This window comes from Python bivittatus, unplaced genomic scaffold (genome assembly GCF_059951505.1).
Source record: "Python bivittatus isolate LINGU-HERP-01145 unplaced genomic scaffold, Pbiv_v1 ctg000330_np1212, whole genome shotgun sequence".
In the NCBI taxonomy this organism is placed as follows: Eukaryota; Metazoa; Chordata; class Lepidosauria; order Squamata; family Pythonidae; genus Python; species Python bivittatus.
The window spans coordinates 16,425,215-16,444,812 of record NW_028277058.1 but is presented as its reverse complement, the minus strand read 5'-3'; the positions used below and the strand labels follow the sequence as shown (position 1 = coordinate 16,444,812).

Below are 19,598 nucleotides of genomic sequence, written 5' to 3'. Positions count from 1 at the left end.
GTGTGACAATGTACGGAATTCTGAAGACATTTTTTATCACTTTGTCTTAGAAAGTAAATTATAGAGATGCAACTGTTGCAAAAATGGGCAACTAAACAGGAAGAGCTTTAAACACAAGAAGGAAAATAAGATAGAAATATACAGAATTATAGAGGGACTAGAGAAGAAAAAAATCCTATCCATTATCCCCAGATTCTAGAAATACCCAGTAAAAATGAAACTTATTGACAGTATATCCAGAACCAAAAAAAGAAAAAAAGGAGGGAGTCACACAATACATAATTTAAGCAAATTACCCCAAGTAAATGTGGTGATCATCGCTCCAACAATACAGTCCACAGAATTTAACAGAGCTTATCCCCCCAAAAATAGATACAAGATTAAAGCTTAAATGGCTGTAACATGGGTTTAGGCACATTTATTGAAGTCTGTCCATAAAATTAGTCATAGCCTTTTCACCTGAGTAAATGTTCCATTGAATAACACTGACTGACAGGGCAAATAAGGGGAAAGATGTGGTCTTTATGCTACAGATGTCACAAAAACATCTGGATAAATAGTGCTAAAAGAATGCTAGCCTAAATAAAACATTGTTCTGATGCGGCAGGGCTTGTCCTATATAGAATTAGGGAACAGATTAAACAGAAGATGGGAATTTTCAGAACTTGAAAAATTCTAATACACAGTAGTACATTTATCTTTAAAGTGTTATGCAAATTAGAAACTTACTGTCATCAAATACCCCAGCATTAGCAAGTAGTAAAGTGATGATTTTGGGGTCCTTTTCAAGCTGCATAACATGTTTGCTTTCATTTGACAGAAGAGTGCACACATTAATAGCGAAGTCCACTTCATTTGGGAGTCCAGATAATAGAGAAAGCACCAATTTATTATAATCATTTGGCGAATTAAAGTCCATAGATAGCCCATAACTTTGTCGAAGAAAATCTATTCATAAAAGCAAAAATAGAGATTAGTAACAATGTACTTATAGGTCACTGGGCTATTCTTCCCAGAGAAATCCAATATAAATGGTACTATTATTAATTAGTTGGAAAATTTACCTGACACGCTGTGCTGCTGGTAATTATAGGAAGATGGAATTGCACCTATAGGTAGTTGTGGCTTTGGATTACCTGGTTGTACCTCATCATCATCCTCTCCAAAATGATGTACTTTCTCATATTTTTCCAGATAACTGAAATGAAGAGCAAGTATTTTTCAGTATACATATGACATGATTATAAGAAAGTATGAAGTTTATCAAAACTAATTGTAATTTTTTTTTTTAGTTGAATCAACTGAATTTGACAGCCTTCTCAGATTATTTGATCTTGGTGGGATGGGAAAGAAGAAATTATTTTTTAAAAATCTATAAAAGCATTTGTATAGATAATCCTACATTACATTTTCATTCCATTGCAGATCAATTTGAAAATCTGTATCCATATCTAAATCCCTAGATAAAAATAATTTTAATAGAACACACACCTATAGCAATCTCATATTTTATAAAAGTTTACCTTGCAGCAATCTAGTCTTTTAGAAGTTCACCTGTATGTTTAATATATACACTGCCATTCATGGTCACAAATTTAAGCATAATCTTCACTCTTAATTTCAGATCTCAGTGTCTTAAATCAATGTTTCAATTCCTGGCACAGAATTAAAGTTATGCATTTAGAAGCATTAAGGGTTAAGATTAATGCCCTAATATTAATGGAAGGTATTTAAAATTATTTCTTACTGAATACTACTAAGACAGTTTAATTCACAAGATCTATTCCAACCTGGTGTTTGGAGAAATAGCAGCATATCATAAACCCATCTCCTATGCATTTCTATGTTTGAGCCAACCACAATTTCCAAATTGGAAAATTATGGCTGGTTTGTTAATGAACTGGAAACCATAGTTTCAGCCATGGTTTTGAAATTAGCAATCATTATGCTTTATCCAGGGTTCTCAGTTTGTGAACTGGGACCCACTTCGGGATCACTGAACAACTGGGGAGGGAAACACATTTTTAAAAAACCTGATCAGGCTTGTGCAGGCAAACTGGGAATGTTGTCAAAAGTCACTCTGGAAGTTGCTGCTTGCTTTTCCTTCACAAGCCCACATAAAGCAGTTGGAATACTTTTGAGAACATTGTGATAGAGAGAATAAAATGTAATTATTAAAAATGGTATATTTACTTTTTGGGCAACTCTAATCCAAAGAAATCATTAGCTTTGAGGGTCACACAAATTCATTTATTATATTGATGGGGCCATGATACATAAATGTCCAGAACTGCTGGCTTATACATTTTAGCAAACCAAGCAGATTATGATTACAGGAAACACAAAAATGAATAAATGTTCTTAATGAAATGGAAGACAAAAGAAAAGGATAAAAATATACAAAAAACCGAATACTTCTAATGCTCTAAACCAGGCCTGCACAACTCATACAGGGGAAAGGGCTAGACTGATACCTTGAAAATAATTGCAGGCCACAAAGCAATAGCTAGCTCACCGACCAGCTGTTCTGCAGCTAGCAGCGGGGCAGCAGCAATGGAGCTGGCAGTGTCCGTGAGGCCTGGAGGCACTTGGCAGCGTGTCTTTCAGGGCGGAAGTGGCTGTGAAAACGCAGGTGGCGGTGATGTTTGGCAACAGTACATTGGTTATTTTTCAAAAAAAACCACCCATATGTTGTGCAGGCCTGCTCCAAACAGTGTTTTAGAAAAGGATGTCTAATTTAGACTAATGCTTCCAGTCTTCAAATAATTAAGATGGAAACTGAAGTCTTTGCAAGAATAAGATTTCCTGAGTTTAGACTGAAGTACTATGTACAGTTTTATAAAATGGTGCCCTACTGAAGTCAAATTAGACTTGCCTCCGAGTAAACTTGCATAGATATTAGTCTAGTTTGATCCTTGCATAGGATCAAAAAGAGGTATTTAGCCTATCTTGGATTACAAAAAGAATAATCTTTTGAGGTCAAAGAACTTTCTATAACAAAGCCTATACTTTTAATTATGCTCAGAAGGATGCAGAGGAAAGTCTAGAGCATTTGTAAATGGTTCCAAGGGATCCTGTCTTAATCAAACATGAACTACCAAAGGTGGGTAACGTTTCATCTTCATTTTTGTTTTAAATATGTTTAAGTATATTTAACTTATTTTAGAGTATTCACTATCACTTTAGAGTGCTTCTCCTCTCAAAAATGACAGGAAACTGAAAATAATTTTCAGAAAATGTGAGAGGTTTTTCTGAGGGCCCCCTCATACAGCCAAAGTGTGAGGGGGTAATTGAAACTTATTTTAAACAGAAGGAAGAATTTATTTCAATAGACTTATGTTTCATTTGAATGTCACAGTTTTCAAAATGAACATTTTCATAGTTAAATATAACTGAAGAAAAACAGATATTTCTTTCACTGATTAATTTACATTAATATTCAGAGTAATAAGTGAATTTATCAAGAAACCTCTATAAAGAAAGATAACACCTACATTATCAAAGGCTTCCAAAACATTTTGAGTATTTTCAAATATTTTTCTGCTAAAATGAATGTATTTGCAATTCCATACATGGCTATTCAGCTCTACTGAATTCACTGAGATTTCCTATCAGGTAAGTGTGTATCAGAATGCAGTCTTAATTCTTTTAATTATAAGTATGCTACATTAATAAAGACTTCTGATATAGCCAGGAACTTCAGAATTTTACTCAGCATGTTTTGCATATACAAAATGTCTTTTTTTCATTCTTTCTATATTTTTATCCTGTAGTGTTTAGCTCATGGATGATATCATCTGATGTAATCAAATAAATCCAAAGAATTAAAGTTTAAAACAGTAATTCAAAAATATTAAATATAAGGTAGTCATTTAAAAAGGTTTAAATACAAAGTACTTCCATTCACAAATTACCTTAATAAACTGAACTTTATTTTGACAAGCACATTTAGCCAAACTGTTAACTTTGGTCACCTAATTAAATTTAAATGTACCAGTGGATGCTTTTTAACTGATAATTAATGTCTCTAATTAACATATCAATTAAAGCTTCTTAAGGAAATATGTTTACATAACAAACATTAAAATGTCGAAACTCAAAGGATAAGATTTACAGATGAAAATAAGCATCAGATGCATTCTAATGTTGCTATGCCATTATACAGTGTTGCTTCCTAATGTTCATATGATACATTATAATTTTTTGTGACTTTTGTATCTAGTATATGATATGCATTGATCTGTTACTGTGTTCTTGATTAACAATCACACCCAAACATGCTTGGTGGTAATTAAGAATAGTTGAAAAGGGAACATTGAAAATGACATTTTCTTTTTTCTTGTGTGGTACTTGGTAAAAATGTGACAGCAGCAATTTTCTGTGAAAATATATTCCATTTCTGAAGAACAGATATGAGAAGATTCATGTTCGGACAGCAGTATATTTAATGTTAATTATTAATGTAAAACTGTTGCTTAAGATTTAAATTGGAAGCAAAAGCCCTCTTGCATTCTGTAAACATACACTGTTCATGAATTATAAAGATAGTATGGCCCAAGATCCACAAAACTTAAAAAAAAAAATCTCATTTCATTTAAAATGAAGAACTGAGTAAAACTGAAGAATACAATCGAAAACCATATTAAGAAAAGGCAAATATTAAGATAAAAAACACAGAACATACTGAACCCATAGATTTTATTTTAATTTCACTGCAGTTAAAACTTGCTCACCTTTGGAAATACTGTAGTTTCCACAGATTCTGATTTGTTATGATCCTAAAAATTTTTGATTTGAAATATTGTACATATAAATACATACAGGCAAACAACAATTCACACAGACTATATGTTTAAGACAAGAATATGAAGAAAGCATATTGGGATCTACAGGTAGATATTTGGATGACTTGCAGCAGGAAGCTGATTCCAGATTGTCTACCAAAAAGTTCAATATGTACTTCAGGGCATGCTGAATTGGGAGTTAACTGGTGCTTGATATGGAGAGTTGCACCCTCTGTAATGAAAGGATAACTTCTTGGTGAGAGTTAACATGGTAATGGCTGATCTTCCCAGCAAGGCTAGGGAAAAACTAAGATGGTCCAGGCTTAGGGAATTTGAGGGAGTCCAAAATGCTGTGAAGCAATAATCTGAGCAAAATATTACTTTATTCCTTTGAAAAATACTGTAGGAAGGAAGGATCCTTTCATAAGACACATAGTTCTCCAGCTCAGTTACCAGGATGATCATCACAATTACCAAGATGGTTACCTTTCAAGAAAGGAGGCAAGCTGAGGAGGTACTTATGGGTTCAAAGGGTTTTGACATTAACTGAGAAAAGATCTAGGCTGCAACTGGCAAGGATGCTGGAGGATCAACTTGTTAGCCTGTCATGAAATGTTTCACTACCAGGTGAGGAATATGAGAATTGACCAACAAAAGAAAAATTAGAAGATGACCACAAATGCAAGCAAAAAATCATGGGATTAAATTACTATTCCCTAATAATGTAAACCCATGGGATTAAAGGGTTTTCCCTTTGGCTGCATATGAAGCCCTTGGAGAAAGCTTTCAAGGAGGCAATCATACCGTTCTACCTCATTCTGAAGTGGCTGTGGAATCAAATACCCCAAGCTTAAGGTAGAGGAAACTGAAATCTGGATGAAAAACTCTTCCCTGATGGACAGAAAATTCAGGTCAATCTGGATCATGGTTGTCAACGTCACAAAAATATGAGAAAGTACTTGGTCAAAACTCTGTTATTTTTGCTAGGACTCTGGTCAGAGGGAAATGCGTGGAAACATTGAAAACAAAGGTCTGGATGGGGAGGAACTGTCTCTGACTCAATCCTACCAAGATTGGCTATGGATTTCAGGACTATCCAGTTCTGGAGATATTCCATCTTTGATCTTGGGTGGGGTTGGACTTCCCCATTTAGAGATGTGTGCAATCTGGGAGTCTTCATGGACACACAGCTCCTGTTTGATGAGCCTGGCCTGAAAGGCTTCTGCACAGCATGGCTCATCTGGTGCTGCCAGCTGCACCCTTTCTTGGGTCAGGAGGTTCTTCAGACAGTCCTTTGTGCCCTAGTCACCTCACAGCTCAACTACTGCAATGCACTCTACACAGGACTGGCCTTGAAGACCATTCAGAAGCTTCAACTAGTCCAGAATGCAGCAGCAGTTATGGCCATGCCTCAATATGCTCATATGACACCTCTGCTCTGGGAGTTGCACTGGCTGCCAGTTTGCTTCCAGGTGTGATTCAAGGTGCTGGTTATGACCCATAAAGTCCTACACAACATAAGGCCCAGTTATTTAAGGGACTGCCTATCTTCTATGAAGTCTGCCTGGCCAATTCAAGCTGGGAGGTGTGGTGCGCTCCAGGTTCTTTTGATTAAAGAATGCTATCTATCAAGATTCAGGAAGGTGCCTTCTCTGTGGCAGCACCTGCCCTCGGGAATGAGTCTCCCTCCCTCCAAGATCTGGTTGGCTCCCACCTGGTTGGCATTCCAAAGGGCTATAAAGACCTAGGCCTTGGGCTAGGGTTGTTGGTGTCCCCTTCCTTTGCTGGATGTTACTTGTTGGTGGAATGTTTTGGGGTTTCCTGGGTTCGCCATCTTACTCTTCTTGTCCAAGTCTTGTTTTGTTGTCTGTTAGTTCTTCTATATTGTTTCTATATTGTTTGATATATTGTGAGCTGCCCAGAGTAATTTGGAGTCAGGTGCCAATGAATGAATGAATGAATGAATGGTATACTATGTCCTGTGTAGTTTTAAAAGAGTGTTGGATAAAACACCATGAAGATTTGCTATGGCTCAGAAGGATCACTTGCCCTAATTGCCTCTATACCCATTCTGAACGGGGGGGGGGGGGGGAGACTCAGGCCTGCATCTGGCCTTCACCCTTTTAAGCTTCTATATAAATTCACAGGAACAAGCTCTGTTAAGATTCAAATTCCATCCATCTTCACTAGCCAACAGAGTCATCTAGATGATCCATCAATTCCCTCTGTATTCCCAGTTGATATGAGAAGTATCCATAGGGCCCCTGTCCCCTTATTAGAGAGATAATAGTCTTGATAGCAATATATGAAAACAAAATTACTCCTGTTCTCTAGAAATTGTATGTCATGCTATTACTCCTGGAAAATTGATGGCATCACTATAGAGCAGGTTAAGTCGTTTAAATATACTGGGGTTTCTTCTTTGGGGTCAACAGCCTGGAAAGGTAGACAAGGTTGGAATTTCTTACAAATGCCATTTTCCAAGATGAAATAGCAATAGTCACACTCCGGAAGTGATTAAGGTACACAAAGGAAAAGCTATCACTCATCTAACCTATGGAGTTTCAGGTCTGTAAATACTGCTCTGAAACTCCTGTTGGAACCAATCAAGTCTAAATTCCTGAGGGCCTTATTTGGTGTTCTCTGCTGTATTTCCAATCCTCTGCTAAGGCTGGAAGCTGGTCTAATTTCCACAGAGGTCCACACACATATTGGCTGGTTAAATTAATTTACTTGACCTCTGAGGTAGCTTCATATATACACATGGTCTAAAGGAATAACAGTAGATCTAAAGTCCTGTGGCTTATCCTCACAATATCTGAATACACTGAGTTTTTACAAAACTCGATCAGAAGAGAAACAACACATCTTTGTTATAGACTTCAAGAAAAACGTATGCTCCATCTCAAATGGATCAGAGGCATAATGTTATATTCAGAGAACTCAGCATGAACACCATTAGGGACAAATCTTGGGATTGATTGGCATTAGACAAAATTTCAGGCTGAAAGGCCTCAGCAGATGTGGACCCAACCAATGGAGAAAAAGACATATCTGAACAAGAGGCCATTCTAGACTGGAACTTGGATGTGAGATCTGCCTCAAAGGAGCATCTTGGGAACAAGACAGCAACATGTGCAAAAGCCATGTGTCATAAGCTCAATGCAATGCATAATTAGATTTAGAGAACAGTATGGAATGGAAAATAAATACATGATAACTTCTGTCTTATTATACTAAACTGTATGGATTCATTGATTGGGATTCTGGAAGTACTGGTACAAAGAGGATCAATGATTTGCCCTAATAGAATGCAATGTGATAGAACTGACCAAAATCAGAGAGAGATGCCTTTCAGAAGCAGAACTGACTTGAGACAGCCGAAGGGAAGATCTTGGTTTCCGCTATTCCAGTGAGTAAGAGGGCACTGTGGAAGAGAATCTTTCTTGAATATACTCTTCCATATCAACTCCTGTGGCTGAAGAGGAGCCAGTGAAGACTGGATAGTATCAATTCAATAATCCATCAAGTGGAACTGACAGTAGTGGAGTTGGAGAAGATTGCTGTGGAGAAGGAAACTGATGCAAAAATTGAGGAGATGAGATAGGCTTTATTCCTCTTTCTCCTGAGGTCAAGCTTAAAACAATCTCAAGCAATTTCCCCCCCCCCCCCCCCCCCCGTGTTAAAGAGAGACTTGAGGATTCTTGGCAGATGATGGAGTATTCCACTTGAGTTTCTGGATTTTATTGTGAGGTTGGTGTCTCCTTGGCTGCTAGCACTGGAAGTTTTCAATTTCCATACCATGGTGGTGGGATCCAGAGCAGTTCACGATTTCAGCCTGTGACAATCACATGGTTTCCTCAATTGATATGTGGCCCAAGACATAATTTTCACTTAGTTTTCACTCAGAATAGATAATTTAAGATCTGAAGGTAGAGGACACTATGTAAGTATTTTGTCATGATCATGCTATTCTGTGCTTGGCTTGGGCCTCATTGGCACTACTGATCTCTGCAAGGGTGTTGGGCCAATTAAGCTGGTTTACCTAAGATGCCATATCAGTCCAATCAGTTTTCAGCAGGAACCTGGGAACTTTCAGCAGGTACCTGAAAATATGTAGGGTAGATCTTCCACAAGCTTGGTGCCTTCATGAATTTGGTAACAACAATGGTGTTGGATGTAATTGCCCTCAAGGAATTTCTCTCAGATAGCAGACACCTTATTTACCAAGAAACTTCAGGGTATGAAGTGGCAGATGCAATGCCTTGATTGGGGAAGGCAGGGAGTGATTGAACACAAGTAGAAGCTTACATTTGGACCTACACAGTAGCACAGTAAAGTGTCATTACTATCTGCTCTTATTGTGTCATAGAATGTCATCCAATGGCATGATGGTCCATATCTTAAAGGGAAAGGACAGACAGGATGATCTCTCTCCAGACCACTGTGACATGTTTGCAAGATATTTTGCTGTCAAATTGCTTGTATTCACTTTGACTTCAGTGTGAAACTGATTAAGGTCTGGTCAGTTTCAGGCAGAAGAGGGGGAGCTGGCTGGAGGATTCTAATCAACTCATTAAGGTCCCAGAGCTGAGCTTGTTAACCTGCAGTTAGCACTTTTTAAGGAAATACTGTGCTGAGGAGAAAAGCAGCTCAGGAAGAGAGAGCTTGTTTAAGCAAGCTCTCTGCCCTGCAAGAGGCAAAAAAAAAAGGGGGGGGGGAATGGTCAGGCACAGGACACTGTATGAGAGAACTTATCTGAATAAGACAGCAGCAACCAGTGATTTTTGCAGCATATCTCTCTGTGACATGTTCAATTAGCAACCATTTTGCTTAACAACCAACTCACTGGAGTAGAACGCGGTTGCTAAATGAGGAGAGGCTGTATTTGCAACTTGGGGCTAAAACTGGATTCATGACTTCTAATTGATCAAAAGATGGTGGGGCTGGGAAGGCCCTTACTAGCCAAGAACTAGTACAGTACAAGAGCTGTAGCCCTTTTTGGAGTGGAAGAACCTGGCAACAATCATTCAAGCCTTCATTACTTCATTACTGCAATATGCATTTAGAATTACATTTAAAGATTATCCAGAAACATCAGTGAGTCCAGATTATGGCATCCAACATTGCGGTGAATAATAGCTATTTCAGCAGCAGTACATATACACTGAGAGCCAGCTTGGTGTAGTGGTTAAGATACCAAGCTAGAAACCAGGAGATCATGAGTTCTAGCCCTGCTTTAAGCATGAAGCTAGCTGGATGACACTGGTCCAGTCATTCTTTCTCAGCCCTAGGAAGAAGGCAATGGCAAACCACTTCCAAAATTTTGCTAAGAAAACTGGAGGGACTAGTTCAGGTCATCGCCAGGATTCAATACTGACTCAAAGGCACTCTCCATTTTTATCTTATTTGTAGCTTATATTGTATGGTTTTAATTTTTCTACAGGTAGTCCTCAGTTAACAACTGCTCTGTTTAGCAACTATTCAAACTATTCATTTGCATTATGATGGTGCTGAAAAAGTAACTTTACGGCTGGTCTTCACACTTATGACTATTGCAGCATCCCCATGATCATGTGATCACCATTCAGGTGCTGTCTCCCTTAACTTTTTTTTAAATAGTAATTTTATTAAAAATTAGAAATAAAAATATAAAAACTATTACAAACTAAAAAAAAGGAATTAAAGAATATAAAGTGCAGAAAACAAAATTTTTTTAGAAAAATGCAAAAAAGAATAATACAGTAAAGAAAAAGAAAAGAAATACTATAAAGAAATGACTCCCCCTTTATCACAAATACAAACAATTTTAGTAATTTATCACCTTCTCTTAAAACACAACAAATGATCTCTTCTTCCCATGTCCCATCTCTTATCTATAAACAAATCCTTAAAGCCTCATTACTCATTGTCCTGATCAGCAGAAGTCCATTAAGAGTTACCAGAGATAACAACATATCTATTTTAACCTTGATCAAATAAACCAACTTTACATTCCTTCCATTTACTTTTAACAATCTTGTTCTTTAGTCCCTTCAAATAATATCCCAGAACATAACAACCACCGGAGATTTGCTTCATGACTGCAGTGGAACTGATGAAAATCTGGCAGAGTCACCTGATGTTTCACTTAACTGCTGAGCCACTTAGCGATGGAGTTGCCAGTCCCAATTGTGGTCATTAAGTGAGGACTACCTGTATTGTTTTTATAGTTGTTTTATTTTTACCTTATTGTTTTGATCTGTATTTGTTTTATGTGTGCTCCCAACGGTCTTTTTCAATTGCAGCAGCATAGAAATAGGTTAAATAAATAAATAAATAAATAAATAGTGTGTTTGCTGTATTCACTGACTGAAAACAATCCAAAGAGCTGATTTCCCCATATGGATTGTTGGAGGGACTGAGTTGAAAAATATGCATTCTTTATGGTGGCCCTGTCATTCTGGAATATTCTATCCTTCCCCGCCCCCTCAGCATACTTTCAAATTGAAGCTGGTAGAGGTGTTATTTTGTTTCTTGTTATATTGTCTGGCTTTTAAGGCTTGAAGTGTCTGACCCATGTTGTTTTAATGATTTTTTTGTTGTTTTAAGATGATTTTTTGTTTTATTTATGGTGCTGGTTTCCTGTGTGAACTATCTGGAATTTGTGGAATTGCACAGGATATAAATTATATAAATAACTAACTGCTGGGGGGAAAAAAAAAAGAGCCTAATGTAGAATGTAGATATCAGCAATTGCCAACTCTTGTGGAATAGTATCTGGTCTTCCCATTCCAATATCAGATAGAATAAAAAACAGATATGGGTTTGCAGCATCTACAGTAATGAGAATTGGTGGCAAAGCACAATTTTTTTGCTTTCTACTTCTACAACCTCCATATTTGCCAAACAGCAAAATTAGGTTTCTGAGCTGAGCCCTTGTCCTTTCATGAAAACAAAGTATAGTTGCATCTTAAGTGGGGTAAATTTATATAAATGGGACTTACAAGATTAGCTGAATAATAATAATATTAATAATAATAATTATTATTATTATTTGTAATGAAGATTTATAAATAACAGCAAAAAAAAAATGTACAAAATGCTGGTAATCTCTATAGTTTCCTCATAGCCTGTTCATCTGGCATGAATCACATTGGAGTCAGCAGAATACAAATTTAATGGATTCATTCACCATGATCAAAGTATTAGAAAGGAGAGCCCTTCCCTTTGTAAATGTTAGGCACTGATAAAAAAATGAAACTATCTGAACTAAGCATTTAAGTTATCATTGCAAAGAATGAATAAAGAAAACATCTCAGTGTTGATGCTGTTCTGATCACACCAGACAGGACAAAGTAAATGAAAAGTATTATTATGTTCAGTCCCAGTTTTCCTGATTTGTCATAATTTGCCAGTTTGGGCTGCTTTATATATGACACTGCATAAATTATTCTGATTTTAATCTTATACAAATCACTTGAAATTTATAAAATTGTACTGAATTAAAAATAAAGCTACTTATTTTATGTTTACAACTTCACAACTACAATAAATACCCACATTATTTAATTCAGACCCTATCAATGTAAGTCATCCTCTACTTTTCTACTGCTTAGAAAAGACTGCTCTCTTCTGGAAAATGTGCAAAACTACCACATTGGTTATTTGGTAAATTATATCAAAGAAACTTTGCAAGTTTAATACAAAGTGATTTTCAGTTAAGATATTATTTCCTAGACGTAACTTTAAAAAATGAAAAATGTCTTTGATTTTGTTTTGTAAGTATGGCATATGAAGGCAGAGCTTCCTTCCTATTGTCTCTCTCCCCATCCAAAATCTAAAGAACACTGAACTTTATCACTCTTTTTTCTTTAATTTTTAAAAAATGTTTAAAATACTACTAGTTTTGAGATAGTACTAAAGAAGACCTAACTTCTAGAAGGAAAATTAATATAATAATCAAACTTTTCTTAGATGATCATATTTTAAATATTTTCAGAACATTATCTTACATTATTCCAGAAATACCAAGTCTATTGGTTTTCACACAAAGCTCAGAAATGAATTTTTTCTACTTATGTCTTAATATTCCTAACCCTTCCACTGATCTTTCATTCTTCTTTTGTCAGCTTGTCAAAGTGTATCATACTTGCAACAAGAATTTCATTCTTTGGAAAGCTCACAAAAGATTGACAATTCCTTTAGTTTTAAATGGCTTCACAGAAACCATCTATCTATCTATCTATCTATCTATCTATCTATCTATCTATCTATCTATCTATCTATCTATCTATCTAATTTATAATGATAGAAAAAGGGGAATTTTAATTTAATAAACATTTTCTTAAAAACCTTATATTATGGTATGATAACACACACCCAACTAAAGGATATATTGTGCCAAAATCATGAAATTACTTTAGATTTAACACAGTTCTTTTTTTAAAATGCAGTTAATAAGCTCCGATTAGATTCCAACATTCCTCCTTATAATCTATGCTCTCATAAAATTATTTGGAAAGTATAAATATTTTATTATATGACTGATAACACAATTATTTTCTATAAAAGCTATGGATGAAATGTACAAGTTTCAAGACTTACACTGTTCATTTTCCAGTAGAAGTGAAATCTCTGAAGCAGAAAACAAGTCAATTTCTGGCATTATAGAAATATGGTTCCTAAGGCTCACAGAATACTCCCTAATGTTGCATGATATGCTGCAAGAAGCAATATTTGGAATACAAGAATTGGCCAAAACTGGAGAATCTTTCCCTCACCCCCCACCCCTGTATAAGATTCCATTCTCCTCAGGAACAATTTGGATTAAACCCAAAGTGTTTTACATCTTTTGATCCTTAACATTCAGTTGCAATAGGAGCAAACTTTCTAGCAGCTAGTTAGGAACAGAGAAGTATCAATTATCTCATTAATCCATTAAAATGCAAGAATGTCGTACAAGATGCCAGATTCATGTACAAATCAGAAAATGAAAAAAGTCACCAGTATGATAGAACAAAATGATGAACTTCTAGTTGCACATTTTAACTGTCCTTAGCATGAGAAAGAATTTCTAGTACAGCCAAGGTAATTTTTTAGGCTTACAAAATGCAAATCAATATTTATCAATAATTAGTTACAATAGTCAATAACTCACATTAAGTACTATTTATTTTATTTTGTTGTAAGATTTTCATCTTCTTGGAGCATGGGGTATTCCATAATTAACTCTACTGAGAACAAAATAATGATTAATAATACAATAAATATTGTATTTGTGCAATTGTTTATATTGTTATATGTGTGTGTTTGTGTGTGTGTATAAATTATTGTCAGTCATCCAGAGTCATGAATTTGAGATGGACAGCCATATAAATAAATAAAATAAAATAAATCAGAAGTATTCAAATTGTAAGTTATAATAGCTCAGAAAAATTTGAGTTTTCCATTTGCTTCTTCCTGCTGTATCTCTAAGCAACTCCAGAAAAGGTAATTTAGAGAGGTAGAAAACTTCTGGGAATTTTATGGGATATGCCATGGGATCAGCAGAAATAATGTACAAACAGAAATTCCTTTCAACATGTCAGGCATATCTGCATCCACTTGATCTTGACTTTTTAAAAGGTAGGATGGGAGCACAAAGCCTGCATGATACAAATATATTCCCATTCCCACCCTTAAATCACTCAACATTAAATAAAAAATTGCTGAAAAATGACAATTGCGGCTCTTTTAGTGATATTCTGCAGCTCACAAATAAGTCAGAAGATAGATTTGTGGCCCCCACCCAGAAGGTCCCCGTAACTGTATCAATGGAAACCAGGATAGTCTTGCGAGCTCTTTTTATTATGTTCTTTAGAATTATTTTAACCCTAGCCATTTTACTTATAACTGTAATGAGCAAACACAGCAACCAAAGACTCTACTTTTCATATGGAACCATTTCACTTACATAGAAAAAAATTCCTTTTACTGATGACAAATGCCTTGTTGAAGAATTTAATATACATAGAGCTAAGATAATAATGTTAACTAATTATATAAACCATCTCAAATTCTTTCAATAGAACTTTTTTTTAATTATGCTGATCTTAATGATGATAAACTGGGCATTTACCAAGTTTTTAAGCTTTTAACCATCAACTATTTCTTACTAAAAATACCCAATTACATCAGCACTCAAGTTAGAAAAATACATATTTATTCAGGTACATTAGATAAATACTCAATGGCTATCTGCACATTACACTAAGCTTTACTTGCAAATAGTTAGCCAGAAACAATGTAGACAGTACAGTGGTCTTATTTCTTTGCTTTGAGAAAACTGCCCATTTATTCCTATTTTTTGTTTTATGATTTTAATAACAGGTCCTCCTATCAATGACTGCTAATTTTACTCTAACAGCCTTTGATGAGAAACTTTGTTAAAGGCTTTTTTAAAATTGAAGTATATAGTGTTTGAAAGGGTCGCTCTATCCACATGCTTCCTCATATTCGGAAAGATAATCAGCAACTCATTATTTTGCCCTGAATCTATTTGTATGCACTCTTATCGCAATGGAATGGATACAAATAAAATGTACTGATATAAGATATATTGAAACATAAAATATCATCTACTAAAGCCACATAAAAACAGTCTAACCAAGAAGATTTTACCACATTTTGAAAGTATTCTTTCTTAAGCTTCATTTATACAGGGAGTTTTTACTGTAGAGTACCTGGCCTACAAATGTGTACTGCATATTTCAACCAGTTAAACAATTTTATAATTTAAATGGGAGTATTCTAAGCTGAATTCAATTTTCAATTGTACTGGAAAAAAAGGGTGGGGGGGCTTTAAGGCCTTAACTTGGTCCTGACTATATTCATGGCCAAGAAAATCAGGCACCTATATTAGTTTTTTATTACAATCTTGCAAAGCAAAATCAAATGTAGTAAATATTGCAGATAAATAGACACATATATTACCCACACATAAATAGGTATGCAGAATGAAGAGCTATAGGGACTGTTTTTAATGCTTTTTGTTGTGTGCCAACTACGGTGGCTATATTCTTTACTGAATGTCTGAACACACACTTCAGATCTATACTCATGTTATTTATTTAAGAATTTTTAGGATGCTTTTCTGAATCATATAAAGTAGTATACAATATTATGAATAACAGGAATCAAATAACATAACAAGTTGGAAAAAATTCTCAGAAGGCAGTGGTAAACCACTTCCGTATAGCAGTCAAGAAACTACATGGGCATATTTGTATACAAGGAATGTGAAGATTCTACCCTATAATGCATTCCTCTTTATTTCTAGTAAAGAATAAAAATAATTTACTTTAAATATAGTGAGAGATGTCTGTTGTAAGCTTTTAAAGGTATTACAGAATATAAAATATGTAGTGACTGTTAGTAGCATAGCCAATAAAACAATTAGTAGCTTCTAGGAACTCAAATATATTTAAAGAAAAATTAAGAGCAAGGGAGAAAAGCTTAACACTATACAAGCTTTCTCTTGAACATTACTATGGAAACTTCCAACTATCGACAATGATATGTCCATTACAGAAAAACAATAGCATTTGCTGTCTAACAATATTGTCAATTATTGTCTAAATAATTTTGAGTGATTAAAAGATAAGAAGTACTAGGACAAGGATAGTCCAAGTGACAGGAGTTTAAATGGTTACAGCTTGACTAAAAATATCAGTCAATTAGCCATCTTAATCTTAAAAAATAAAAAAGTTAAATGAGTAAAACAAAGGGTTTGTATATACATATATTTCTATAAAATTCAATAAAAACAATTTTGTTAATCAAAGTTATTTTTTAAGTAAAGATAAAATCTTTTTTGAGGTTGATTCCTGATGATTTGACAAACATATCCACATACTTTTCTTGGCAATAACATGGAAGTGGTCTGCCACTCCCTTCAGGTTGGTTTTTAAATTCTCAGTGTAGCCAACAGGCCTGATATTTCCTGGTGGTAATTATTAACCAGGTCCAATCCTATTTAGCTTTTTGAAATCAGCCAAGGTGGCAGCTACCTTTTAAAATAGTTTTTTTTCCTGAGCAAAATATTCTGAACTTTGGTAGGAAATAGAATATGAAACCATCCAAATGATAAGAAATATATGGACCATGCTTCTAAAGCTGGATTTGATTCTAAATTGAGATTATTTTTTAAAAAAATACATATTATTACAGATGGTCACCATGACAAACTCAACAATTATAATCTGTTGTATATTATAGAGATACATGATTTTTTTTGGTTTAGTTGATACAGAATATGCAAAAGATTTACATCTCCAAGCTTCTGCTGAACAATTATAAACTAAAGGAAACAATTATATCTGATTTTGATTTTATATGCCATCTACCCTACATCAATTTATTGGTAAAAAAAAGGGGGGGGGGCTCAGGAATGCTGTTTAATAAAGATGGATGGCAAATAGCTTATCAGAATTCTTCATATACTATTTAAGATTATAATTAGAAAAAAGAAAGAAAACTATACAGGAGATTATGAATTGAAGGTGTGTTGGCAAAATTTATATTACTTCATTTTTTCACTAATTTCCTCACTTTGTCTTCACTATCCTCAACTCCCTTCTTTACATTCAAATTAACTTTGGTTCCATTTACAAAGTGGCTCCATTTAAGCTTTTCTTAAATGATTTTGAAAAATCATATGAACGTGGAGGAGACCTACATAAATAGTAGGGCAGTTACTGTATGTATTCCTTGGCTTCCCCATCTTGTCCATTTGTCTTCTTCCATTCTCTGATTTTAATGATTCTTGGCAAGGCACAAGAGGTAGCATACTGCTTTTCAATCTTGTCCTTTTCACTTTTAGCAAATAACAAGCAGCAATAACCAGTTTTCCACCTGTCCTCTCTTCCTTTTTCCTGTTTTCATTATTTTTAGCAAAGTGCAGTTAGCAATGCCTGCCCTGACTGCCTTTCTTCCACTCTCTAGATCATATTATTTTTGCAAAGTGTCACCTGTACTGGCACCTGTATTCCTTGTCTCTTTTGCCCCCCCCATTTAATTACATTACCATACTCTTGGGGTTCTCAAACTTTGTAAACCATAACTCTCTAAAAATAAATTTGTACAACTCCCCATGAATAAAGTATCAAATAAAACAAAATAGTGAGTAAATCTTACAATTTTATAAATAAAAAAGTTCATTAAAAATAAACAACAAAAAACCTAAGAGTGAGTTTGCTTGCTTTTGGATAATTCCTGAAAGACTGTACTTTCATTCCACAAACTAAAACAAACAAAACATCTTTTCTTGCCTTAAATTAGCTTCTATTAAAATGCTGCAGCTTGCAAAACACTGGCAGGCCCGAAGTTGCTTTTGACACTTTCTCTCTAGTGCAGATAGACTAAGATAACGATCACAGCTTATCTTTCTTTTCCCTCCTCCCTTTTCTTCTTTTGAATTGCAAAGGTAGAGTGTTAAAAGAATGTTTAGGCATGCACAAAGCTCCGGAACTTCAACTTCTTTTTGCATTTAGCATTCTTTTCTATCAATCTAAGAAAGAACTTGCAAGGAAGGGACTCTCTGAGGATCCTCTCTCTACCATTTCACATCCTCTCCCTTAGAGATAAATATGAGGAAAATGATCTGGTAGATAAAAACTTTTCACTAACGCAAAGCTTTTCACTAAAGAATCCTGAGTAAAATTAGCACTCATGAGATGAGAAAATGGTTTTCTAATAAATTGATAAGTAGTAAAAAGGGCAGTGTTAGGGTTTTTCTTAATTTGGTATAGACCAGAGACACAAAGACTTACTGTTTTTGTTCTACTAGAGCAGTCTTTCTCAACCTTTTGACCCTGGAGGAACCTCTGAAATATTTTTCAGGTCTCGGGGAACCCCTGCACATTCAGGCTCAAATATAGGCCAGAGGTTACAAAATTATTATATTTGTTCCATGTGTAGGCCTGTATATGTGCATTAATAGTATTCTTAAACTAAAAATTAAAAAATGAAACTTACCTTTTTAATGTGAAACCTGTGCTTGGTTTTTGCTGCACAAATGCTCAATTCTGGGCCAAGGCTGAGATAGGCACACCTGGATTTCATCTTCAACTGAAATAAGACCATTTCTATCGTTGCTTTTGATGCTTGTTAAATAAGAAAAAGCTTGCTCACATATGTAAGAAGTTGAAAACTTCAGCGAAATGTTGAATGCCTTCCTATCAATGGCAGGATACTCTTCTTTCACAGAAATCCAGAACTTGTTCATGGGCAGATCGGTGAACCTCATTTTGAGTGTACGATCAGACTGGAGCTCACAAAGTTCTTTCTTTTCCTCCAAAGTGAAGTTCTCAGGTTGAGCAGAAGATGCAGGGAAAGTACTGATCAATTTTGTTCTGCAGTACTTCCAGGTGGTTTTCAATTAGATTTGAAACTTTCTGGTATCCTTCTTCACTCTCAAGCCCAAGCAGCAGTGGAAACAGTTTGATATTTCCTTTTGCAACATGATTTTTCCAAACAGGTTTCTTTTAAATCCAAGAATCTTGTTACTCGAAGTCAAAACGTTTTCTCCAGTGCATTGTAGAAACTTATTCACAGTTGATTCATGTGATGAAAGGTGTCTGCTAAGTATGCTACTTTCTGCAACCATTCTCTGTCTTCAAAGCGCTCAGCAAAATCTGGAATACTATTTTCTTGAAAAAACTCTTGCAATACTGCTTTCAGCTCAAACATCCTCCACTGATGAGCCACCGTCTTTCTGTTTGTAACAGGAGACATATGTGCTCTTTGTCCAGTTTTTCACAGTTTTCTAAACATTCTTGAGTGAACTGGTCTTTG

The 19,598-nt window shown here is 35.1% G+C and overlaps 1 protein-coding gene across 2 annotated transcripts in view; it reads right to left on the bottom strand.

The window, feature by feature from the left end:
- The window catches only part of ARID2 (AT-rich interaction domain 2), a 126,353-nt gene that overhangs the window by 54,016 nt on the left and 52,739 nt on the right, over positions 1-19,598 (bottom strand). For both annotated transcript variants that reach the window (XM_007424884.4, XM_088141762.1), the window contains 2 exons: positions 1,065-1,198; positions 730-948 (listed from right to left, as the gene is read on the bottom strand). In XM_007424884.4, the coding sequence (XP_007424946.2) occupies positions 730-948; positions 1,065-1,198 (353 nt within the window). The remainder of the gene's footprint in view (positions 1-729; positions 949-1,064; positions 1,199-19,598) is intronic.